We start from the raw sequence: 25,907 nt of genomic DNA, 5'->3' as shown, positions 1-25,907 counted from the left end.
TGAAAAAAACAGTAACACTAATTCAAGAAGATAATGTGCACCTCAATGTTCACAGCAGCACTATTTACAACAGCCAAGGTATGGAAGCAACCTAAGTGTCCATCAACAGATGAATAGATAAAGTAGATGTGATAAATATACACAATGGAATATTACTCAGCCATAAAAAGAATTAAATGTTGCCATTTATAGCAACACAGATGCCATTTGTAGCCTTGAACGCTATTTCGCTCAGTGAAATTAGAGAAAAACAAATACTGTGCAATATCTCTTATATGGGAATCTAAAAAATACAACGCCTTAGTGAATATAACATAAAAGAAACAGACTCAGATACAGAGAACAAACTAGTGGTTACCAGTGGGGAGAGGGAAAAGAGTGGGGGTAATACCAACTTAGGGGATTAAGGGGTACAAACTAACATGTATAAAATAAGCTACAAGGGTATTTTGTACAACACGGGGAACATAGTCAATTTTTATAATAACTATAAATGGAGTATATCCATGAAAATTGTGAATCACTCTATTGTGCATCTGTAACTTACGTATCATACATCAAGGATACTTTAAAAAATAAAAAAATAGGAGAAGAGTGCAGGAGGCTACAACTGAGATGACTTTTATGAAGAATGAGACAATAAGAAAATAAAAAAAACCCAAAATGCATAGAGCTGAGCGCTCCCAGCCATGCCCACACCCAGAGCTGACAACGGGGCTGATGGTCTGAGTGGCCCTGAGCCAGTGCAAAACAGAGGGACGGCACTCCAGGCGGCAGGGGGTGGGGGTGGGGGTGAGCCAGGTCCTGGCATGGTCACCCCCAACTCCCAGCCCAGGACACTCCAGCCTGACCCCAGGGGTACATGCCCTGCGACCCAGTGCACTGGGCGTGGACAGGACACGGATGTCGTGGCTTTGCTGTTTCAGGGCAGTGTGGCGATCATGGAGGGCAGCTAGCTCAGTGTCTGGCCAGAAAAAGGGCTTTGCGGGTCCTTTGGTTTCAGAGAAACTGAATCACGAGGCCGTCTGCCCCCGCCCCATCCCCGCAGTCTCGGGAGGAGCGGCGCGCTGGCGCCACCTGGCGGCTCGTGTGGCATCGCCCCGCGCGGTCTTGGCCCACGTGGTAACAAGCTGGTCTCTGTCCTGAGTGGGGGGGCCTCTTGGAGGATGCCAGCCTCAGACAGCCGTCTCCCTCCTCCCCTACTGCCCTCCAAGGGAGCCACATCAAAGAGTGGGCCAGCCCCGCTCCCTGGGGAAACTGACACAACAGTGAGGGAATTTGTCCAAATCACACAAATCAGCACTAGGGCTGGGACTCCATCCCAGAACCCTCAGCCTTAGGTTCTGGCTCTGATCCCTGGGGTCAGGTGGTAAGCTGCCTCCCCTCTTTTCCCCCCTTTCAGGTGGGTGGGATGCAGCCACCCTCCCTGACCGTCCTGAGGCTCAAAGGGGCACCAAGGTATCCTTCAAACCCCAAATGCTTCCTGGCCCCCTCACCATCCACACAAACCTGTCCCTGGCCTGCCAGGTGTGTGGAAGGAAGTCTGGGGTCCCAGCCAGGCAGGTGGGCCCCGTCCTGCCAGGGGCCCTCCTCCCACCCCAGTGCCTGAGACGGCGGCATGGACACTACTTGGAGGCAGCGGTGGGGCAGTCGCTCTGCCTTCATCTTTAATGGCCAGTGCGGTACAGTTAGTGGACAGACGGGTGGACAGGACACAGAGAGGCTGGGTGGTCACAGCGGTACCGGGGTGTGGGAGGGCGTGTGTCCTCCCCCTGGAGAGGCCCGTCTTTGGCAGGAGGCTCCCAGAATCCCCCCAGCTCAGGGCACCGAGTCAGCGGGAGCTCTGGAGGGACCCCTGTCCCTTCCTACTTGCCAAGGACTCCTGGGCCTATCTGGACAGGGTTCAAGGCTGAGGTCAAGAGTTGACTTTGGCAGGGTGTGGGCCCTGCTTTGTGGCCCCAAATTGTATCAGACAGGGAGGAGCCAGAGAAGTGTATGGGGGTCCCCAGGCAGGCAGAGCCCTCCAGGCCTGAGGCATTAGGTGGGTGCCAGTGTGCATAGGGCGTGCTGGCATGGGGGAGGCCGGCACCAAAGCTGGGGTTGCAGAAAGGCCAGCACAGGCCGTGCTCTGAGACCATTCAGACCCAGGACTACAGCTCCTTCACAGCGAACTCATTTTGTTTGGGAGAAGCAGTGTTTAAGAGCAGGGCAGAATGGGGAAGCCGGTGGGGTGGGGTGGGGTGGGGTCCTCAGTGAAGGGAGGGGCTGGGTCAGGTGCTGCAGACCGTGTGATCGGGGCAGGGGGCCCTCAAAGTAGACGCGGGTGAGGGTCTCCAGGAAGAGACACCGGCTGGTGGTCTGCTCTCCCCGGTGAGGACGGCAGTGAGGGACCCCACAGAGCACTGGCTTGGCTAGCGCTGGGACCACGGACACAGGCGGAGGGCGGGGGGCAGGTGTGAGACGAACAGAGGGCACAGTGCTGGCAGAACCCTGGTGGCCGCGACCCATCCAGGCCTCCAAGAACTTGGCAGGACCCTGGGGCTGGAGTGATGGCAGCTGGGTCCAGAGAGGGTGGCGGGGAGGATGCGGGGCCCCGCAGGCACTGCAGGCAGGGGTTTTGGGGGGGGGGGCCTGGCGGCCCTCCCTGGGCAGCGCAGGGCGCGGGCCTGGCTCAGGGACTGGCGGGGGCCGAGGCGTTGGTGGTGGAGGTGTGGAGGCAGCTGCTGGGGGCGCCCCGGGTGAGGCTGTAGGTGCAGTAGGCCACGGCCGAGCCCAGCGTCAGCCCCGTCATGTAGGACACGGTCATGGTGTTCCCTGCAGACAGGACGGGACCTGAGCGGGAGGGAGGCTGCAGGGCTGCGAGAGGCCCCGGGTTGGGGGTACAGCAGCCAAGTCCCGCGCACAAGTCCAGCGGCCACTTAACAAAGGGCTGGAGCCCGAGCCTTGGGTTCTCAGGTGTGAAGCAGGGACCGCTGTCGGCTCCTGCCCGAGGAGGCGGCCGCCCACAGGCCGGGGCCCCAGGCCTGGCCTGCGCCTCCCCCACTGCAGTCTCCCATCTCCAGCTGCTTCCTCGTCACGGACGCCTCAGGATGTCTAATGGGCTCTTGAACATACTTTGTGCAGAACCCAGCTCCAGGGCCCCTTCCCCATCTCAGCTGACGGCAATCCAACCTTCTCGCTGAGCAGCAGGCCTAAACTTGGGAATCCTCTGGACCCCCGTCCCTTTCTCCTACCCTATCTCCCAGTCTGTCCAATGGCCCTGTGGGCCCTACCGTCAAAACCGATCCAGAATCCAGGGCCTTCGTCCAGGCCCCACCCACCTCTTCATGCCACTGCCCTGGCACACACGACTGCTTTTGCCTCTGGGCCTTTGCACATGCTATTCCCACCACAACACTCTTCCCCCACATTGTCACGAGGCTGGCCCTCACTAGTTCCTCCAAGTCTTTGCCCAAGTCACTGCCTCAGTGAAGTCTTCCCAGACTGCTCTGCCTCCCTGTGAAGCCCCCACCCCTACTCCCCCATCCTACTGCCTGTTTCATATTTCTTCATCATACCTAGCACCATCCAAAAGATTACATCTTTTTGTTACTTGTCACCTCTGGACTGTCAACCCCACAAGCACAGGGGTCACTGTTTTGTTGCCACTGTGTCTCCAGCGCGTAGAACAGCGCCTGGTGCACGGCAGGGGCTCACCAAGTAGCTGCAGGATGAATGAAGGGTAAGTGACTGACAGATGTCCCCACGCCTGTGAGCTCTGAGGCTGACGTGCTCTGGGACCCAAATGTACCTTCTCGCTGTGTGGCCTTGACTTTCATGGGCCTCGGTTTCCCTGCCTGGCAGCGGACAGCCCCGCGGGCAAGGGGGGCATGGGCCGGGGGCCTTACCTGCCAGCTCCCGCTGCCTGGGGCTCACTTTGCCCGCGGCCAGAATCATGGGCACACTGCCGAAGTAGCCGTTGCTGATGCCCATGAGCAGGGAGAGGACGCAGGGCCAGGCCGGGTGGCGCAGGGCGGGCGTCCCGCTGGGGTAGACGCACAGGATGAAGAGAGGGATGAAAACCACGCGCAGGCAGGAGCAGGCCAGCAGATGGGTGCCCCGCCAGTCCATGGGCAGGGCTGCCAGGATCTGCGGGGAGCCAGACACGTGCGTTCCTACCTGTCCCCGAGCCCACTGCCCTCGCATCTCCCTGGCAGCCTCCAGACAGCCCCCATCCTGCCTGGTCCCTGGACACTCCTGGCTCGGCCCAGCTCATGCCGTGTCCCCACCCTTTCCTAGCTGTATCCACAAAAACCCACCAAATCCCTTGTTAGAGGCACACAGTCCTTGCTGTGCACCCAGCACCCAGCTAAACACAACGGAGGTGCTGCCTGCTCAGTCCTCACATCACCCTCGCCAGGTGGGGCTCTTAACCTTATTTGAGAAACGAGAACACAGAGGCCCAGAAGGTCAGGGCCACGTGCATCCACTCGCAGGAAGTGGCAGCAGCTGGACCCACTAACTAGCCTCGCTCCCTCTGGAAGCAGGGACTTGAGGGTTTCTCAGACCTCTCAGCTGTGTGACTCCAGGCAGATGGCTTTCCCTCTCTGGGCCTTATAGAAACCTCAGCTTTGGTTTTGCCGGAGCCCTGACCCCAACCTTGCCTGCACCCATAGCACATGATGCTCTGCCTGGGTTCGTCTGGCCCCTGAGCCATTTCTAGGTGCTCCTGTCCCCTGTACTTCATGTGCCTGCACCCCTGATGGTCATTAGAGACCCATTAACTAGTGAGCATGGGGTGGGAGGGTGAGAGCCGGCCCTGGCCAGACCCCACAGAGCTGCCCTGTGATCACTTGGGGCGCCCCTCCTACCCTGCGCTGGCCGTTCCTGCTTCCACCCTCCCCACCCGGAGACCCGTGCATCCTCAGCTCGGGGTCGGCGCCTCCCCGGGGACCCTCCCTGCAGCTCCCACGACCTCCCCGGCATCTGCTGCCCCCACCCACGGTGTCCTTCCCGCAGGGGGGCCCACCTTGCCAACGAAGTCAGAGAGGTTGAACACGGCCATGATGAGGATGGGCAGCCACTCGCCCAGGATGCAGTGGCGAATCTCGGACTCGAGACCCGGGAACAGGCACAGCGTGATGAAGTAGGTCACGGCGATGGACAGCATGTCGGCCCAGATGACGCGCGCCACGACGTAGCGGTGCAGCAGCAGGGCTGTGGGCACCAGGCGGGGGTCAGGAGGCAGCACCCCGAGGACCGCCCCCTCCCGCCGGAGCACCCCAGGCGTGCAGACGGGGCCAGCGAGCCCGCGGGGGTGGAGGCACCGATGGGAGCGTGGGCCCAGCCCGCCCCCACCTCTGAAGGAGGGCCAGCTCCGCCGGATTCTTGGCCGAGGCACATCGAAGCGCGTGTAGGCTCCCCTGCTGCTGGTCACTTCATGGGCTGGGCTGTCCTTTGGGGACCCGCCGTTGGACAGGGTTGGGCCTTGGTGCTCCTGGAGGGAGGACGGAGCGGGAAGGGGTCTGGGTGGAGCCCCCTCGCAGCCTCCCGCCTGCCCTGGCTTCCTCACCACCCCACAAGCACGCCCAGCTCCTCCCAGCCGCTGAGCCTTTGCGCATGCTCTTCCCTCTGCCCCAACGCCCTTCCTGTGGATCTTCACCCCCCCCCCCTCAAGGCTCCAGTCTCAGCCCAGAGCCACTTCTCGGAGAAACTCCTTGACCAACAAGGGGGCCCCCGTTTCTGGCGTAGGCCTTGTCACAGCACGCCTCCCTCTAGCCGGTCTCTGGCTCGCTGCAGTGTCCCCAGCCCAGGGCCCAGGGAGGGTGACTCGCTGTAACAGAGTCTTTGAGAACATTCTGGCTCCCCCTGCCTGGCCCTCCTCGTGGCCGGCACACCTGCCATCCCTGGACCCTCTGCGGGATATGCAGCCCTGCCGCCACCAGAGGGCGCCCCAGCCCCCGGATGCTCAGGTCGCAGGTATGAGCCATCACCACCAGGGGGCGCTCAGGCCTCAGCTGTAGATCACAGCCAGGGGGCTCAGGCCGCAGATCTGGGCCATCACAGCCAGGGGTCTCCGGACACAGGCGGGTGGTGGCACCAAGGGACGAACCCTCAGACCACAGAACGAAGAAGGGCCGGTGGGAAGGAGCCTCGGGCCACAGAAGGAGCTGGCGCCTGAGACTCCGGGAGCGGGAGGCGCAGCTGTCGGAGCCCGGCCGGGACTGGGCGGAGGCTGTGCCCGGGGCCTCCCGGCTGCCCGCCCCCCATCTGGGCGACTTACAAAGTGGACGTCCTCGGTGCTGACGTCGTGGTGGATGCGGTAGCCGGCCCCGCAGCCCGGGCGGCTGGGGCGCGGCCGCGCCGTGTGGTAGAGCACGAAGCGGCTGCGCCGCACCAGCAGGTGCAGCAGGAAGCAGAGCAGCTCCAGGCCCACGGAGACCAGGAAGAAGATGAGCGTGCCGGCGCGCTCGTCCGGCAGCAGCAGCTTGGTGAGGATGCGGCTCAGGGAGACCATCACGCCCGCCGTGCCTGCGGGAGCGCCGGGGGCGGGTCGGCCCCACCGCGCACAGCCGGCGGCCCCGCAGTGCTTCCGCTCAGGCCGCCCCCCTCCGGCGCCACCCCCTGCTCACACACACCCCCGGAGCATTTATCGGGTGCCTGTTGTATTCCCGGCACCATCCCGCCCTGAGGACACGGGCGGTTTATACACACGGGCCCTTCCTTCCTGGGGCTCTGTGGGGGGAGGCCACAAACAGGTCACAGAAAAATGTCGAAAACTGCATGATTTGGGGGGATAGGCAGAGACTAAGGGCCGAGCATCCCTGGCAGAGGGCTGGCACGAGCTCTGTGCGTTTGTGTTTGAGGTGAAAGAAAGTAATGGGCCTGGAACCACGTGGGTGAGGTCCTGAGGTTACAGGGGAAAGTAGTGGGGGTCACTGCAAGCAGGGTACCTTCCTGGAACCCAACTCCGTAGACACAAGGCTTGGAGCTCTGGGGGCATGTGGTCGACCTCACTGTATGGTAGAGGGTGCAGAGTACCCCCAGAGGAGAAACAGGGACCAGAGTCCACGTCGGTCCTGGCCGGGGCCCAGCCTCCTGCCGGACAGCACGGCTGAGCCGGGCCCATCAGGCCCGGAAGGGAGACTGAGGACACCTGCAGGAAGGTGCTTCAAGGTGTGGGGCCCGTGATGCGTGGGGCTGGGTTAAGGGCTGAAAAGGGGCGGCAGGGAGAGAGAGGGAGTCAGCTGCCTGAACCAGGAGCTGGAGCAAAGGAATTGGCCTGGAGGGCAGGTCCCCAGGATGGGAGAAGGACTCAGTGTTGGCTAAGTCTGGGGTTTGAGCAAAGGGGTGCCATTCACTGAGCAAGGGCGGGTGGGAGATGATGAAGTGGGCTTGGGAAAGTTAGTCTGGGACGCCAAGCAGCGGTGGCTTGTGGATCTGGGGCTCCAAGGGATCTTGATCCTTTAGGGATGGCACTGTACATCAGGGGTGTGGATGGGAGGACCCACACACACACACACATGCAGACATGCAAAATGCATACCATGCACAGGTGCACCGGCTCTCCAAGACACCCTGAACCCATGCTCAGAGGGGTGTGTGCTTCCCACATCACATAGGACCGCACACTCGAGATCACGCACATCAGAGCCATGTCCCTTCCATCTGGGAGCCCCGCCCCCCACTAGCCAGGGGATCCCCAGCCCCACGCGCCCAGAGCTCGGGAGCCCTGCCTCAGTCCCAGGAAGAGGGTCCCAGCACCCGGCTCCGGGGGCTGCAGATACTCACTCTCCCCCGTCATCACCCCCTGCGTGTACCTCTTGGGCAGCATCCCCGTGTACCCATAGAAGCTGGATTGCTGCACTTGAGAGAGAGAGAGAGAGCAGTAACCGTGAGACACCGCTTATCTGTCCGCGCAGAACAGAATTCGAAAGTTTGAGAGCACTGTGTTGGCGAGGGTGCGGGGAAAAGACATTAACACCGCTAGTGGCAGAGGGGTCTGGTCCAGCCACCTCGCAGGGCATGGTGGAAACAGCAAAGCCCACTGCCTACTGCTGTACTGTCCCCCTCGTCCCCGCCACGTGGGCCAGCCAGGCTCCTCCTCCACCTCTGGTCACTGAAATCTGAGCAGAAATGACACGTGTCACTCCTGGACGAGGTGAGAAAAGCCCACGTGGTCTTCCTCCCAGTGCCTCTTTTCCCAGCGGTGGCGACAGAAGAGGCTGCATGTTATACACAAGGAGCGGCCGTCAGTCCCCAGTGACTGTGTCAGACACAACCCAACTGACACGCAGGACGCGTAGAAGGAGCCAGAAATAAACCTGAGATTTCCAGGCTCATTTGTTACCACAGCATAACCTCTCCCATTCTAACCAGCAGGTCAGAAATGCAGCATTCTCTGGGGAAATCAAACCGCACTGACTCTTGTCCTAGCCTCGCCCACACCTGGATGTGAACTCTGGAGCAGGGCTGGCAAGCTGGCGTCTCCTGGTCCTTACCAGCGTTTGTTGTCAACGTTGTTGGTTAATGAAACAGAACAGGACAACACAGACCTGAGTACAATGCCTGGACTGAGAATATTATTTCACGAAGACTTGATTTCATTTATAAACACACACACACACACACACACACGTTTGCTAGGTCATAATGTGAAATGCATTTCTCCCTGGATGTCATGGTCAAAAAAAGTTTGACAGTTGACAGAACAACCGAGCTGGACCTTTCCAAACATCACTGCCACCAGCGACAGAAGAAGGCTGGATTAAGACATCTGGATTAAGGAAGACTGAAGATGTGACAGATAATGCGGTGTGTGCTCCTGGGCTGGGTCCTGCATCAGCAGAACCCAACTATAAGGATGTTATCAGGATGATCAGTGAAACTTGAGTATGCACTGTAGATTAGATAATAGTATTGTATCAGCGTTAGATGTCCTGATTTTAGCAATTATAAATGTGGTTCTAGAGTAAATGTCTCAGCTTTAACTGTTAAACACTCTGAACTGTCAGTGTTTAGACAAGAAGGGTGATGACGTCTGCAACTCCCAAATGGTTTAAGGGGAAAATATATATTATTTCATATTTATATATATATATATTTAAATATATATATATACACACACACATACTTTAGAAGGTGGAGGGGGTGGTGGACAGAGAAAGCCAGAGAGGGAAAGAAAGCAATTAACACTTGATGAATCTGGGCGAAAGACACACGGGAACTCGTTATATTATTCTTGCCACTTCCCACAGGTGTGAAATAGTTTCAACACAAAAAGTGAAAAAAAAAAAAAAAAAAGTTGGAAAGCTACCACCCAGGAGAAACACCATGACACGGTGCCACGGGCAGGGGAGTGCTGAAGCCCAGTTTATAGCTGAGCAAACCAGGGCACTGCCTGCACGCCCACGCGGCGCGTGGGGGCCTGCGGGAGCGCCGTGTGCGTGCACGTGCGGAAGCAGACACAACGCTGCGCGCGGGGATGCGGCCCCGCACCTCGTGTTACACGCCCCGCCCTCAGCAAGCGAACGGGGCGCGGGCGACGGCCTGCAGGGGGCGCTCTGGGGCCAGTCCCCGACCTCCGGCCCTACCTGTGCAGCCGAAGGCCACGGTGCCCACCGCCGCCAGGTTGATGGCGTAAGCCTGGTCACGAGAGAAGAGCTGCAGCCACACGTCACAGACGCTGATAAAGAGGAGGGGGCCCAAGGCTAAGAGGTAGCCTGTTGTGGGGAGAGGCCAGAGAGGGGGCAATGAGCAGTGGGCTGGGGAGCCCCCGATCCCACTTCTCCCATAGGGCCAGGTCTGAAGTGCCCCCTCTCTGCCCTTCCTCTTAATACTGGGAAGGTGTGGACACCTTAGAGGTCTAAGAAGGGCACCCGGACGGCTCCCTGGAGGAGGCGCCATTAGAGCTGGGCTTTGAAGCTGAATGCTACCATGGAGACGGAAGGGCTAGGACGAGCAGACTAGGCTGAGGGAAGAGCAAGGGCCCGGGGACACACTCGGGGCGCACAAAAGCCTCCCCAGGGGGAGTATCACGCCAGCCTGTGCTGCACGCATCCAAGCCTGATGCGATTTTCATACAGGAGGTGTGCCTGTTTTACAGACAAGGAGAGTGAGGCACAGGGAAATGGAGGGGGTGAGGGATGGGCCTGGGTGGGCAGCGTACCCGCCGTGATCCTGGTGTGCAGGCTCAGTCTCTCCACCAGTGCGTTGTTCAGGAGCACAGCCACCAGGGCCACCAAGATGTAGGTGAGACTCATGTCAAACACAATGGAGGTCCCTGCAGGGGGCCGGCCAGCAGCAGGTGCTCAGGCAGAGCCCCACCCCCTGCACCCACCCCCGCCAGGGACTGCCTCCGCACTCTGCCCAAAAGGGGCTGACGGCCCAGAGAGGGTGAATGGCTGTCCTGGGGTCACACAGCAGTTCACAGCTGAGCTAGGATTTGAATAAAATAGGCTCCCTGAGCAGGGTACTGCCTGTGGGGCTACTGGAAGGCAGGGGGCAAGAGCTGAGTGTGCAAGTCAGCCTGTGGTGGCAGGACAGGACTGTGGGGGGCCCACCTGGGTACTTGTGGTGCAGGTAGTCCACGTCGGTGATGAAACTGTTGTATGGCAGCAGGAAGCCCACACCAGCCAGCAGCATCGCAAAGTAGATGGCGTGGTAGCGGTCATCGGGCACCGGCTCCTCTGCCGATAAACCCAGACACCAGGTGGGAAGTGGACAAGCCCTCTCCAGGCTGCAGTCCACCGGCATGGCCACCATTGCCATGGCCACAGTCCACCACAGCACCCCCATCAGGACCACCACAGCCACAGGCACTACGGCTATCACCCTGACCACAGACACAGCACCTCACCATCCCACACCACCATTCACCTCTCACTGCCACCAGAACCACTGCCAGCTTAGCCACCGTCATGACCTTCATCACCATGGCCATTCCCACCATATCCAAATCACCAAGCCATAATGACCATGGCCACTCTCCATCACTGTGGCCACAGCTGCCCACACCACTGCCATCATGGCCATTATCAAAAGTCACCAAACACCATGGCCACTGTTACTATTGTAGCCCCCATCGTGACCACCATCACCATAGCCATGGTCCATCATCATGGGCCACTGCCACTGCACCCACCAGCATCAAGGCTATCATCCCCCTGGCTGCCATCCATCCCCACAGCCAAGGTTGCAAGAGCCACTACACCACGGCAGTGATCGTCACTATCACAGCCACTGCCATCGCCTTCACAGCCACTCCAACCACAGTCACTGTCACCATGGCAGCCATCCACCTTCACGGCCACAGCTGCCCCAGTCATCCGAGTCATGGCCGCGAGGCGACATGTACAACTGCCAGCACCACAGCCAGTGCAACCATCACCATGACCACTGTCCACCACGACCATCACCATCACAGCCCCTGAAGCAGCTGGCTCTACAGAATGACAGAATGGCCTTTTGAACACTCAGCTATGGGGCCAGACGAGCGGGAGAGGAAGAGCAAACCAGGCGGGACTCGGCGGGGCTGAGGCGGCATTCTCCGCGAGGCCGCATGCGCTCTAAGTCAGCGTCCAGTATACGGGCGGCTTCTCCCACAGTCAGCATTCACACATCCAGAAACCACGCGTGGAGGTGGGAATGGGGCAACTCACTATGACCTTCAGAGATCCACTTCGCTTCCCACCCCTACGACCCGAGGCTCTGCTGGTCCACGGGACTTAGTTCCAGAGGGAGGAATGGTTCTACCCCGAGACACAGTGACATAGTTGATCTCGAGTCTAAGACTGCCACTGACTGGTCTGGGCGCCTCCTGCCCCAGTCTACCGGCCGAGGAGAGGGCTGCTGTCCTGGCTGGGGTGACTGGTCCTGACTATCAAGGGGAAGTCAGGCTGCTCCTAAACTGGGAGTAAGAAAGAGTATGTCTGCAAGACAGGAGATCCTTTATAGCTTCTCTTAGGACGTCCACGGCCTGTGGTACAGTCAGTGGAAAACTACCAGCCCAGTGCCAGCAGGACTGCTAGTGGTCCTGAGCTTTCAGGAATGAAGGCTGCATGACCCACCAGGAGAAGAGCTCGGGCGAAGGAGACACGGGGTGGGTGGTTATAGACACTGGCTGCCGCCACGTGACCAGTCCCAGACACGAGGAGTAAGTGTTATGAATATCTCTTCCTTATTTTGATATGAGTATGTTCGTGTGTATGTAATAACCAAATATTTTTGTTTTATTCACTCTCTGATGCCTTTCCCGTCTAACATAAGACGTGCATAACAGCTGTCTTTGTACCTCAGTATATAAGGTACGGGGTGTCAAAGGAGAGGTATGAGCATCGCACAAGGACTTTGCTTCTTCTGGGGAAAGGGTGAGTGTGTTTTCATTAGCACAGGGCTCAGCTGCATCACGGTTGGTGGGGGTTTCACTGTTAGCGTCCTTATTCGGAGCTTAACTATGGTTTAGGGAGCTGTGTGTAGGAGCCAAGCTGGCGGGGTGGGGAGACTGGGATGGTCCATTTACAGGCCAACTTGGCAGCTGAACCACAGTTGTTTAATCAAACACTGGCTGAGGTGCTCCTGTGAAAGGATTTTGCAGATTAAAGTCTCTCCTTAGTTACGTTAAGCTAATCAAAAGGGAGGTACCCAGGGTGGGGCTGACCTAATCAGGCAAGACCTTGAGGCCTTCCCAGAGCTCAGGGACCCCAGACAGCTCATGCCTGTGGGGTTCCAGCCTGTTTGTGATCTTCCATCCTGACCACCTGCCTTGCGGACTTCAGACTGGCTTAGCCAGCCTCCCCTCTAGTTTGTCAATTTCCTGTAATAAATCCATAGGAATATTTATATATTGATACCTGTATCATATCTTCAATACTGTCTATCTCTGTCTGTCTGTCTATCTAGCTCCTACTGACTCTGTTTCTCTGGTTGAACCTTGACTGATCCAGCCACCGTCACTGAAGCCATTACAGTTAAAACCACCACTGCCACAGTCACCAAGGCCACCAACCACTTCCACGGCCACTGCCACATGACGCCCACTGCTATGCCTGGCCAGAAGTCTGGCATCTTGGGAATGGGCTCCAAGCTGACTCTCCATGCACACGGGTGCCGGGAGATTATCCAAACCCAGCACACAGCTCGGCCAGCAGGACCCCCACTCCCCATCTGCAAAGAGAGGGGATGGGACCTGAGAATAAGCCCCTCTTTCTGGGCCTGAGCTGGTACCAGTATGACCATAGCCATCCGAAAACTGGCTGTCACCTACAGGGTTGGACCCAAACCTGCCTGACTCCAGACCCGCACGCAGCCCACCTTGCAAGTCTGATCTCAGGCACCTGGCCTGTTTCCAGAGGTTGAGACACTTGCCCACGGTCACAGAGCAAGACAGAAAACCAGGTCTTTGAACCTCGCATCAATCCTCCTCTTTTCAGGCACTCTCCTGCCTCCACTGAAGTGAAGCATGGCTTGCTCTGGCCAAAGAATGTGACCAACACCGTATGTGCCACTTGCAGACAGAAGTTTATGCACAGGTCAGCACAGGACTCACCGTGTGCCCAGCGGTCCTGGAAGCCCATGTTAAGATGGAACCTTCTCTGGACACGTGGCATTAGTGAAGGCAACGGGATGGTGGGCTTGTTTGTTACCACAGCTCATTGAATCCGTCCTGACTGATGCTGCCTCCCAGGCTCAATGACCACCCACAGCTCCCCGTCCCAGGAAGGCTCCTGAGGGCTCGCACAGAGCCTGCTCTGGGCAGACGCGTACCCTGGCCGCACCCTCACTCACCAGAGTCTGTGAAAATTGGGATGCCCCTGGCCCTACCGCCCGGGGTCTGAGCTGCCCCTGTCACCGCCTCCTCCAGCTGGCCACTGTCGAAGCTGAAGCTCATCACCACGCTCCTGTGAGGTGTGCCCGCCACGCTGGGCTCCTGGAGGCGCTGGCTGCCCACGGAGCCCATGGTAGCCCGTGCTGCCAAGAAAGCAGAGGAAGCAGGCTGGGGGACCCAGGAGAGGACTCCCCACCCCCTGCCACGTTGCCAAGCCTGTATGCCTGGGGATCGTCCTCTCTACTCATCCTACCCATTTCGAATTTCTATTTTATTTAATTAAAAAATTTTTTTGAGGAGGAGGTAATTAAATTTATTTATTTACTTATTTTCTTATTGGAGGTTCATGGGATTGAACCCAAGACCTAGTGCGCGCTAGGCATGCACTCTACCACAGAGCTATACTCTCTCCCTGAATTTCTATTTTACTTTTTAAAAAAATTTTTAACAGAGGTACTGAGGATTGAACCCGGGACCTTGTGCATGCTAAGCAGGTGCTCTACCACTGAGCTATACCCTCCATCCCACCCACCTTGAAGCTGTGCACTGGAGCACACAAACTTCTGCGGACGAGTGATGTCACATGATTTGCGTCTCCCTGGCCATGGTGGAGAGCAAGGATGGAGATGTGCACGGTGGGGGGCGGGGGCGGGGGGCATGGCGAGAAATAGAATTGAGGGGGGTGTCGGGGAGACATATTGTGAACACTTTGTATGGCAGCGCTGCACTTGGCTGCCCCACGAAACATTTCCCTCTGGGAGGAGGGTCCGATATTCCCTCATTTGACAGCCGAGGAAAATGAGCGTTGGGGGGGTGAACAGCCCTCCTGCCACTACCCCGACGCCCGTCTCAGTCAGCAGTGGTGCCGGGAGTCACTGCAGCGCTCCGTTCTGGGGCCGACCCCCTGCAGCTGCAGGAAGTCCTTCCTTTGGTCTTCCTTGGTTTCTCTTGCTTCATTTTGAATCTGTAGCCCTTCCCTCTTCAGAGGAACGTAAGGTGCTGACTTGACTGATTGTCGATGGAGAAACCCCTACTGTATAGGTAACCCTGTGTGTGTTGGAGGAGGGGGTCTAGCTTTTCCCTAAAACATCCATCAATTTGTTTTTCTAACAGCCTTTATTCATTTATCTGATTGCAAAAAGGATACACGCTTATGGGAGAGAATCTGAGACAGTGATGGGACATGGCAGCGTTGGGCAGTGGGGGTGGCATCTCTGCTTCCTTAGCCCACCCCGAGCACATGTAGGGGAGCCAGGGAAGAAGCAGGGGGCAGGGGAACCACTCCCACGTGCCCAGAGTCACTCCCATGCTCTCTGAGGTTGGCCCATGCCACGCCCACCTGCCCCCTTCTGCTTGTTTCATCTAATTTCCTCCAGCAACCCTGCCTCAGTTTACCCGCTCCCTAGCCTCCTGACGGTTGTGCCCACCAATTACCGAGCACCCTCCAACCCCAGTCCTGTGTTTTCCCCGTTCCTAGCTCCCCACAGAGAGTCTGAGTTGGTCCTGGGGCCTGGGGAAACTGCCCCTGCCAGCTGGGGCCTGACCTGGCTGATGGGCACCCAGGAGCAGTGGAGAGAAGGGTAGTGGGCTTTTCCTTTTCCTTCTAGGGGCTGGGAAGCCAGGCGAGACCCACCATGCTCAGTGCTGGGCCTCCTGGCACACCTGGAGCTGGGGGCCAAACAGGACTTAGAGCTCAGCCTGGGTCTGAATGACCGTGGCCTTGGGCAGGATCCCGCACTGAAGGCTTGGACACCCTCGGGCCCTACCCATCCACCTCCCTCTGCAGACAGGAGGGGCTGCGGGAGGGGCCAGCAGCAGAGCGGAGGTCAGCAATGATGGAACACTCCTCCCTCCGGCCCTGGAGGAAATCCGACCCTGAGCCCTGGTCTGTGTTCAGCAAAGGTTCCCAAGACAGACGTGGTGCCCACACACGCCTGGCCTCTGAGCTGAGGGTTCCGCCCCCAAGAGGCCACGCCACCCGGGAAGGCGGACGTGCTCAGCATCAGCCAGGAGGCGGCCCCTCTGCTCCCTCCCATTCCCTGGCGGAGGCAGCAGCTGCCACCCACAGTGCCCGCCTCAGCCACTGTCCCCATGTGCCCCTCCTGGCCCCCTCTTGGGAGGTGTTCTGGCTGCCTCGGCTGAGGCCTGGTGAACCTTCACACGACCTCACAAGGTGGCAGGGCAGAGGGTGCACTGAAGAGGCTGTTCCCACCTCTCCTGAGCTACAGGCACCCAACTCCCCTCCCCCAGACTCCCCTCCACTCCACACCAGCAGCCCAGAACCTCAGCTCCTCCCCAACACACTCCTCCTCTTCCCGGGTCCTTCTTTGATTAAAATGTAAGGACAGGGACAGGGAACTTCTCTGCTCCCCCATCCTGTGGGGACCCCAGTCACTGCCTCCATGGGTCACACCTGGGCCTCAGTTTCCCCATCTCCTTGTGGACAAGGAAGGTGAGAAAGTGCTCCATGAGTGGGTGAGGGGTGGTTAGTAGGGCAGGCCGGCTGCACACAGGAGATACCCAGCAACAGCCTCCGCTCCAGGGACCTGCTGTGGGCTGACCGCAGCCATCCTGAAGGCCCAGCTCATGCCTCCACTTGGCAGAAAGGGATATTGAGGCACAGAGAGTCAGGCCCAGGGGTCACGCAGCTCGTAACCGGAGCCACAGCAGGCCCACCACCTTGGCTCCGCCATTTCAGCCGTGACCGAGTGGACAAAGCTCTGACTGTGTCCCAGGGCACTGCAAAGGGCACTCACTAGATGTCTGACCAGGCTGGCCCCTCTCAGGGGCTGTGCTCTACCCCCATCCAGAGGGGACAAGGGAGCCTGAATTTTACTTGGAAACCCAGTCTGCTAGCCCTCCCTGGGCTCCTCGTGAGCCCCAAGTCCCTGTGTGAGCCCCAAGCCCTGGCTGGCGGGATGCCCTTGGATGGCCCTGGGCCCCTGTGCCTGGGCTGGCTTATGAGTTCTCTGCTGTTCTTTCTCCAGCCACACATCCTGGACCACCCCAAATCCTCCTCGTTGGTTCTGCCCACAGGAAAGTGCGTTTCAAGACCCTTGGGCCACTCCATTTCTGGATTCTTGGGAGGATGTGTGAGGGCACTGGCCACAGGCGCTGGCTGGCTCCTGGGGTGCCCAGCCCCAGCCTCCTACCCCTGGCCTTGGTGCTACAGTTCCCCTCAAGCCCCAAGCTCCTTCTGTGAGACCAGCCCCATCAACAACAAAGTTCCCAGGCCTGTGCTCCTAGGCAAAGGACAGACTCCCGGGCCACTGGGAGGTGACCTCTGGGAACAGGCCGCACCTCTTCCAGCGGCTTTCCCAAGAGCTGGGAGGGGGCTGGCTGGGGGAAGGGGCGAGGTGGGGCGGAGGGGGTTCCAGAGAGGAACTTCAGGTGGAAGAACGCTTAGGGAGTGTCCGGGGAGCAGGTGGCACCTAGAGCTGGGCATGGCCTGGAGCCGCCGGCCACTCTCACCCTTTCCGTGTCTGGGTCCTGCGCTCGCAGATGGGCTCGTGGGGGCTGGCCCGGTCTGGATGCTGGATAGGCTGGAGGTGGGAGCCTGTTCATTCCGGAAGGGGGTGGGGGCTGGAGGCTCGGGGTGAGGGGGCGAAATGTTCCCTGGGGGTCACGTGACCCTGGCCCTGGACTCGGCCGGAGCCGGTGCAGAGGGAGAGGAGGCGCGGAGTGGGGACGCGCGCGCCTCAGACAAAGGCTCCGACAGGTCTCCTTGCCCCAGCCGGTCCCCGCCCCCGCCCGCCGTCCCCGCGGTGACCGCTTACCTCGGCCGGGCCGGGCCCGGGGGTCCTCTGCGCGCGCGGTCCCGCCCGCGCCCAACGCCCCCGCGCCAGGACCCCTGGGCGCCCGCGCCCCGGCCCGCTGCGCCCAGCTCCCTGCACCCCGCCTCGGGCCGGGCGTGGCCGGCGTCCTCCGCGGGTTCCGGGCCCGCGGGCCCCCGGGTCGGCGAGCGTGTCTGGGGGGCGCAGCAGCATCGGCGAGCACAGCAGGGGGCCCCGCGCTCCGCCCCCGCCCGCCCCCCGAGCGGAGCCCCGCCCCTTTCTCCCCTCCTCCTTCCCCGCCCTCCTCCGCCCTCCCCCGCCCGTTGCACCGGCAGAGGCAGGGGAGGGGCAGAGGCTGAGGTCTCGGCCCCCGACACCCCGGGGAGAGTACGACGGCCCTGGAGACCCGGGGTGACCTGTGACTGATGTAGCCGCCAACCCCCATGCCCAGCTCCCCGTCTTGGTGCCCAGGCCTCCAGTCCCCCTTCCCTGGTTCACTCCCCTAACCCGGGTACCCTAGCGGGGGGAACCCTGCGGTGCTCGGAGGGTGGGTGAGACAGGGCACCCGGTGACCTGATTCAAGTTTTGAAGGATGAGTCGGATTCCGCGGGCAGGAGAACGTGCGGATTCCAGACAGGTCTAGAGGCTGCTGCTGCGCTCTGTGCCGCTCCGTCGCCGGGTCCCCAGCCCTGCTCGGTCTCCCCCACCCGCAGCCTGGGGTCAGACCCTGATTAGGTAGCTTCCTATCCAGAAGCCTCAGTATTCTCCTAGGCAGATGGAATTATAACCCTTCCCCAGGGCTGTAGGTCCCAGCGCACACTGCCCTCCAAGCCTCAGTCTACTCGCCTGTAATGTGCCTCTAAGAGAGATGGTGCCGAGGCTCAGGAAGCTTCACCCGGGAGGGGCCCTCCATGGGGGGCAGAGGGAGGGAATGTTCCTTCCCAGAAAGTCTGGCAGCAAGGTGAGAACAGGAACCAGGTGGGAGGTAGAGGAGCCTGCCCCTGGGAAGGAATCAGGTGAGCCCTGTCCCCACCTAGGGCTGAGCACCGCCCCCCGCCCCCCGCCGTGGAATCAGCACAGGTGCCTGCCAGGGCTGTGCCAGTCCCCTACCTGATTGCCCTTACCTCACCTTCCACCAGACTGGCTTCTCCTCCCGCCTGAAGACCCACCCTCGCCATCAACCCGGAGGCCAGCTGCCTGTGGCAGGGGTCAGTCTCTGTTCTCAAGGACCCGCCTGTCTCTCCTAGAAGACTGGAAGCCCCCTCAGGGGAAGGGTCTGCTTTATGTTTCTCTGGCTCCTGGGTGCTCAATGCAGTGCCTAGCTTTCGGCCGGAATAAAGTATTGTTTGATGGATGGACTGAATTTGGTGTTAAATATGGGTGTGTGAAGTGAAGCGAATGGGAAATGTGCTGGGGAGGGTGCTGAGAGCATGTGGGGGTGGGATGCGGCCCCCTGACCTTCGTCTGCTGCTGTCTGGGCTAGGGGGATGGCCAGTTGTTCAAAGTAATTAATCTTACAGTTAATGAGCCTGAAGGCTCCCTTGGGTCTAGAGCTTTGAGAGGGCCAATGTAGGAAATCCATGCAGAGCTGCCCTGGGTGTAAATAAAAGTTACTTGGTGCCCGTACAACTGCATTCTAGATGCAGTAAATAAAAGTTATTTACTGCCCGTAAGACTGGGTTCTGGATGCAGGGGACACATCAGGGGTTGCACAGGCAAATAACAGGTACAGTCATTTCCGGAAGCATCCAATGCCTGGAAGACTGGGAGACGGTGGTGAGATAGACAAGGGCATGTGCCTGTGGGGATGGGTTGGCATCATTGTCAAGTGGTCAGGGAAGGCCACTCTGAGAAGATGACACTGGACCTGAGAGACTGGCCTCTTGTTGTGAGGTTTGTGGGAAGGGTGTTCTGGGCAGAGGAAACAGCCAGTGCAAAGTCCTGAGGCCAGAAAAAGCTCATTCTATTCAAGAACAGAAAGAAGGCCAGCGTATCTGGAAGGGAGGAGCCACTCCAGGGGGAGGAGAAGTGGGCGAAGGGCAGAAACCAGCCCACAGGGGGTCTTGTTGAAGCCCCTGGAGTGTTAGTCAGAGGAGGGAGCGTGGCCTGACCCAGGTTTTTAAACGGAGGTAGCTGGTGGGAGAGCAAATTGAAACAACCCTTCCTGAAAGTAAATTGGCTTAAAAGACATGCTTACCCTTTGATCCAGAAAAATCTAGCCTAAGGAAATAATTCTAAATACAGAAAAGGCTTTATACACAAAGATGCTCGTCCTAATAGCCAAACATCACAAGTAGCCTGATTATCCAAGAAGACAGGATAAGGAATAATTATTGTGGCAGGGGACAGACGCTATATTCGGAAAAAAACAAGAAAACTAGTGGAATAACATGTAAATCACTGCTAGGAGGCATGGTGATGAAGTATTTACAGTAATGTGGGAAAATGGCAGTGTGAAAGTAAGGGACGCAGAAACAGGACATGGGAAGAAATACAAAAGATACTTCGCACTTTGTGCCCCCAAATTGCAAAAACTGGGTAAATGATTTTCTGGGAAAATACAAATGAAAAGACAAGCTGCAAGCAGACGAGAAATAAATCTCCACTGAATACTTGCTGGAGAGGAAATTGAGGATTTCCTTAGAGAACTCCTCCTCCTCTGCTTCCAAACCCCAGGAGTGGACAGTTTCACAGAATTATAGAATTCTACCCACTTTCAAAGAAGAGAGAGCCACATGCAACTTAATCACTCCAGAGCACAGGAAGAAAGAAAAGGCTTCCTACATCGGACAAAGATTTCTCCAGGAAAACAGCAGACTAGTTTCGCCTGTGCATATCAGTATAAAATCCTAAATAAAAATATTAGCAAACAGTGATTACTTCTGAGAAAGGAGATTGGGGGGCTGGGGTCCGAGAAAGGATTTTTTTACTGTACCCTTTTGCACACTTTGAATTTTTTAACACTAGGTGGACAAGCGTGCGTACGGACAGTTATGCATTCGGTATAGTCACGCTGCATAGAGAAAAGGCTAGAAGGAAACAGCAGAATAGTGCACCGTGGTCCTCCCTGCACGTGGGGACTGGAGAGGGATTGCCTTCCTGTTGTTCTGCCTTTTCTGTAGTAAGACCATTTCAGTTTGTAATGCTTTTCACCAAGAACACATTTATCATGAGAAATTAAAAATCTTTCTGTGTGTAGAGACAGAGACGTCTTGTCTGCCTCACCTTCCCGGTTCCCACACTGTCCACACACCCTGGCCCCTGTCAGCATCAAGCTATATGAGGACTTGGGGGTGAAGGACCTTTTGGTTTCAAAAATGTCTGCTTAGATGTTGCAGAAACTTCGGGTTTTAGATGAAGGCCAAGGTCTGGGAGGATGATATGTGTTGCCCAGTGTCCAAAGGACCTTAGCAGGGGCTTGTGGTGTGGTGGGGAGTTCAGGGCTGCGTTGTGCGGACTCTCAGGGGGCCAGTGGTGGCAGATGCATTTCAGGAGGGCTCAGAACTGACAGGAAAAGACCACCACTATAGCTTGCCATGTCAGGACCTTTCCTCAGGGACAGTCCAGCCTTGAGCTCTGCAGGGCCACCTGAGACGTGAAAACCACACACACTCACTGTCTCTTCTACTGACCTTTAGGGAGGTTTGTTACATGGCGTTGCTGTGGCAGTGATAGCAGATAAACTGACTCCAGCTGTGGCTCTGAAAGGACTATTGTGAGGGGTAAAAGACATATATCACACTTCACAGGGGGGCTGACACTCACTAAGCCCTCAGACATGGGTGAGGATGACTTTACAGACATCCTTCCATTTAATTTCCCAGCTGCCCTATGCTGTGGGACAGCTACTGTTATCGCCCAGGTCATGTGTGAGCAGACTGAGGCCCAGGAAGGTCCCCAGCTGGTAGGTCCCAGCTGAGGCTGGCAGCTCCGCACCTTGTGAGTGTGCCGCTGGGCACGGAAGCCTCTGGGCGGGGGGGTGAGGGGCAGACCCGGGAAAGGGTTCTCGGCGGCGGGTGCCGGGGTGCGCGGGGCTCAGAGCCAGGCCCGCAGCCCCTGCTGTGACACCCACGCCTCAGGGACCACAGTGCGGACTCTGCTGATCGACGCCTGTCCTCCAGCCCCGGGTAGCAACCTTCCCTTGGAGAAAAGCAATCTGTCAGGACGAAAAATGCAGCCAATGAAGGCCCCAGCCAATGAGCAGGTGACGGGCTGTGGCTGGGACTGAGGGAGGGGCCCGCAGCCGCCCCTGTTCTGTCATCTGGGCTCCGGAGGGCAGCCGGGCTGGTGTAGGGAGAGGCTGTGGAGGGGTCTGCGTTGTGGACAGAGTGACCGGGGTTGGGGTGCCACTGCCAGGGACCAAAACAAGTGCCGAGCACTGTTCTAAACAGCCTCAGACACTCCCCCCAAATTGTCTTTCAGAGGGTGGCCACCATGGCCCCTCCTTGGTCTCCCAGCTTCCCCCACGGCGCCCTCCAGCCCACCTCTCTAGGCAGCCAGAGTGAGCTTCTAGAAGGTGTCCTCCTCGCACTCACCCTCCCCCATGATTCTTCAGGGCCCGCAGGGATAACACCCAAAGCCCAAGGCGTTCAGACCCCGCTGACCTCTCCCCCGTTTCCTACCACACACTCACTTCTAAGGAACGGGCAGCAAGGCTGGGTACATGTCATGGTCAGCTTCCTGTGCCTCAGGTCCCACCAGCAGGGATTCAGCTCAGCTGCTCCCCCCGAGCTGATATAATGACCTTAAAAATCTTGTGGGCTTCCTGTGTATCAGATTATAATCCTCCACTAGGTAACAGCCACACCCACACATCTCTTTGAGACATCTTCTCTCTGTCCTGGGTGGTGGGACAAGACCCTTATGCTTTTTAGAAGCTCTCTAGTCTAACAGAGAGTCAAAGATGCCTGATTTTAAGATTCTTGGAAGCCTTTTGTTGAGCTGAGAGCATTTCGAGGCACTACCTTAAATATTCCTAAGTTGTGTCTTTTACTCCTGACAGTGGCACCTGGAGCATCTGCTGGGCCTGAGGCCACGTTTTATGGGCAGCACTCTACGTTTAATCTTTGCCTTTAGGTGACTCCCTTCCCCAAGTGCTCTTGGGTTTGTTACTCCTGGTGGCCTAGCCAACCAGCCCTCCAGGTGGGTGCCCTCGTCTCTGATCCTCAGAGGAGGCACTTGGGGACCAAGGTAGACTTTTTAGAATAACTCCACTGTTGTAGTGACAATAGCTACCAGCCTGCCCACCCCTGGCCCATCCCTTCCCAGAGAGTAGGAGCCACCCCATACTGCCACGTCCCACCAAGGCGACTCAGTGTGGGGCGATGCGCCCACCCAGAGACCAGCGGGTGGACTGAGGTATTTTCCTGTCTGCTCCAGCTGCAGAGTGGGCTTGGCTTGCTTGGGAGCAAGGGGAGCCTCAGGATCGTCTTGAAAATAAACTCAATGCCCGCAAAAAGACATACACAGGTTTTACTCATAATAGCCTGCGGCCTTTCAAGGGGAGGTGGTTAAACAGACGGTGGTCCACCCCTACAAGGAGCACTACTCAGCAAGACACAGAACACATGTGACGTTCTAGAACAGGCAAAATGTATCCAAGGTAATCGAGACGCTGATTAGCCTTGGGGAGGGTGGGGGGCAGAGAAGGTGAGCAGTGCTCTGTATCTTGATAGAGATTTGGCTAATCCAACGTGTCCATCTGTCAGAACTCAGCAAATGTTCACTTCAGCTTTGTGTCTTTCACTGTTTGTAAATTTCGCCAAAAAAAAAAAAAAAATCCCCAAACCCAAACCAAATATTGACCTCTGGCTAACGATACGCAGGGTTAGGGGTGAAGTGTACCGATGTTGAAAATTGACTAGAACTGCATTAAAAAAAGGAAGGTGGATTGGTGGATGGTTGCGGGTGGGGGCTGGAGAGACAGACTGCTCACCGAGAAACAGCCAAATGCAGTCAGGGAGCCTCTGAGGGTTCCCTGCGTAATTCTGCTTTATGTTGAAAACGTTCACAATGAAGTGTTGGGGTAGGGGGAGAAGGAAGAGAGCCCAGTGGTGCACCCCCACCCCCTTCCCGCCCCCACCCCGCCCCCACCCCCACTGCTGCTCCCACAGGGCCTTCCCAGGCCATCTGCTTCCTGCGGAGCTCAAACCTAATTTACTCCCAACTTATTAACTTAAAGCACATTAGAATCTTCCCATCAACCTGCACATGCAGCCAAGAGCCAGACAGAGACCAGAGTGAGGGACCTGCCCAGGACACAGCCGGGGAGGGAGGAGGAGCCGGCTGGCTGGGTCTGCAGGTCTCTGCAGGGCAGGCTGGGAGGGGGCCCACAGGGTGCTTTCTGGGGCCAGCCACCTGGACGCGCTGGGCAGGGCCAGGCCTCAGCAGATCGTGGGGAGGTGAGGGTCTCCCCCCTGATACAATGAGTGGCCTTCATCTGCGTCACCTCCTCTGATTCTTACAAGGACCGGGGTACCCCAGGAGCCCCCTTTCAGAGATGAGGAAGCCAGTGGGGGAGGATTCCCTCTGGGGAACCCTGGTCACAGTCTTAGCTGTCCATGAACTGGATTTCATGCTCACAGCAACCCCAGGAGTGTTGTTGGTCACCTTAGGGCAGGCCCAGGGACCCAGCCTTCCCACCTGGACAGAAAGGCCCCCTGGGACTGCCCAGGCCCCGGGCCCCAGAGGAGGAGGCCCTGGCTGGTGTCACCAGCCAGGACACAGTCAGTCCTGTCACTGCCTTTGCCTCTGCATTCGAGCACTGTGTCATCAAACTCAGGAGAAAATAGAACCAACCATCTGGGCAGAAAAGGCAAACTGAATAAACAAAACCCCAGGAATCTCTCCTAAGAGGGCAAGGATGGCATGTGTGGTCCTGAGCGGGACCGGGTGGGGGCTGGCGCTTACACAGACAAACTAGGAGCCAAGTGCATCGTCTGCTCAAATCCTCACAGCGACGCCCGGAGGAAACCATCACAGAGGGGAGGGGCTGAGGCTCAGAGCCCTGACTTGCCTCACCCAAGTCACACAGCGAGGCCAGGCGGATGCGGGTCCCTCCTCAGCCACCCCATCTATCCTGCAGCTGGTGCTGCCCCCGCACCCCCCCGCCCTGCCCCCTAGGCCTGGGGATCAGAACAAGTCACACCCCGGGCCAGGTTTCCCGGACTGGGATCCCCGAGCCATTTGTGGTGTCTTGGGCCTCCGTCCCTCAGGACATCCCAGGCCAGCCAGCGAGCTGGGATAAACGCTTCCCGGGGCCGCTGCTGGAGGCTGGCCGGACTCCAGGAGCTTTTAGCTGGAATAGCTCTTCATTACTGCTGCTGAGGACGAGGGGTGGGGGCGGGAAGCCTCAGGGGACCCCGGGCCTGCTGCTGCACCGGAGCGCCCACCTCCTCCCCTCCTGCAGCTCCAAGCCCTTCCACCCTCCTGCCCACCTGGGACTGCCCGCCCCGCCCCGCCCCTCCCGTGAGGCAGCAGCCGCACCCAGTCTCCTGCAGCGTCCCCTCCCCTGGCAATGAGGCCACTCTCTTCCCAAGCTTTATAACCACACACCTCCCGCCACATGGAGGGCCTGCCCATCAACACACTCCCTACCCCCACCAACTCCTAGTCATCTGCAGATTCTCACCATCGCTGCCCCCTCCTCCAGGGAGCCTCCTCTGTCTTTGGCATGTTAGGGGTGACCCTGAGCACTCCCTGGGTATCAGGTATCACCGGACCCTCACGGCCTCTGAGACAGGCTCCGGGACACCCCAGTTTACAGGTGGGCACGAGTCCTAGAGGAGTGAAGGCATTTGCCCAAGGATGGCCAGCTAAGGGTGACCAGACTCTTACAGATACTCCCGAGTCCCAGCACGCCCACACGATGGCTCACGTTTGACTCCTTTGTAATTAGCACGCCCATTTCACAGATGAGAAAACAGATGCCCGAGGTTTCCCAGCCAGGCTCCCGGGAGTGGCAGAACCAGGACTGGAACCTGGACCAGCCACACCTGGGCCTCACCTGGCCTTACCTGAAGCTTACCTGGGACTCGCCTGTGTTCCCTCCGAGGCCTCTTCCCGTGGAGTCAGATTTTGCCCATCAGACACGCCGTGCGAAGGAGCCTTTGTACTCTCTATTTACAAGAGGACGCTTGTGAGCAAATTAGCAGGGTAACCAGGGAAAATGTTTGGCTTCTGTGGGTGGGAGCTGGAGCCATCTGTTCCCAAGTGCTGAGAAAACACCCGAGCGCCCAGCAGAGATGCCAAGAGCGCTACCAGCCTCCGCAGGCTGTGTGTCCCAGGGCAGGGCCCTTACCCTCTCTGGGCCTCAGTAGCTGCCCCTGGAA

General features: G+C 58.3%; 1 protein-coding gene across 4 annotated transcripts; it reads right to left on the bottom strand.

Annotated features, from left to right (window-relative positions):
* Window positions 1-1,642: 1,642 nt before the first annotated feature.
* On the bottom strand, window positions 1,643-25,694 carry SLC29A4 (solute carrier family 29 member 4). Of its 4 annotated transcripts, none has more exons than XM_032459965.1 (11): window positions 25,604-25,694; window positions 13,765-13,947; window positions 10,542-10,670; window positions 10,148-10,261; window positions 9,573-9,701; window positions 7,771-7,845; window positions 6,263-6,510; window positions 5,338-5,476; window positions 5,009-5,196; window positions 3,888-4,128; window positions 1,643-2,814 (listed from the first exon to the last, which is right to left on the bottom strand). In XM_032459965.1, the coding sequence occupies exons 2-11, from the start codon at window positions 13,934-13,936 to the stop codon at window positions 2,672-2,674; spliced, it is 1,578 nt and encodes a 525-aa protein (XP_032315856.1). In that variant the 5' UTR covers window positions 13,937-13,947; window positions 25,604-25,694; the 3' UTR covers window positions 1,643-2,671. The 4 variants fall into 4 exon arrangements, with proteins under 4 accessions (XP_032315856.1, XP_032315855.1, XP_032315854.1 ...); XM_032459964.1 differs by lacking the exon at window positions 25,604-25,694 and adding an exon at window positions 17,581-17,807; XM_032459963.1 differs by lacking the exon at window positions 25,604-25,694 and adding an exon at window positions 14,337-17,553 and having other exon boundaries at window positions 10,542-10,667.
* Between the last annotated feature and the right edge of the window lie 213 nt (window positions 25,695-25,907).

The sequence above is a fragment of the Camelus ferus genome, chromosome 18 (assembly GCF_009834535.1).
Source record: "Camelus ferus isolate YT-003-E chromosome 18, BCGSAC_Cfer_1.0, whole genome shotgun sequence".
Classification (NCBI taxonomy): Eukaryota; Metazoa; Chordata; class Mammalia; order Artiodactyla; family Camelidae; genus Camelus; species Camelus ferus.
Note: the sequence above shows the minus strand (reverse complement) of the source record. Positions and strands in the feature narration are given on the sequence as shown.

Excerpts from the sequence above, each read along its gene's own strand:
- SLC29A4 (XM_032459963.1), bottom strand. The coding sequence starts at position 14,586 with ATGAGGGAATATCGGACCCTCCTCCCAGAGGGAAATGTTTCGTGGGGC. Across the intron at positions 6,511-7,770 it reads GGGGGTGATGACGGGGGAGA|GCACGGCGGGCGTGATGGTC; the intron begins GTGAGTATCTGC and ends GCGCTCCCGCAG. Across the intron at positions 5,197-5,337 it reads GAGCTGGCCCTCCTTCAGAG|CCCTGCTGCTGCACCGCTAC; the intron begins GTGGGGGCGGGC and ends TGGTGCCCACAG.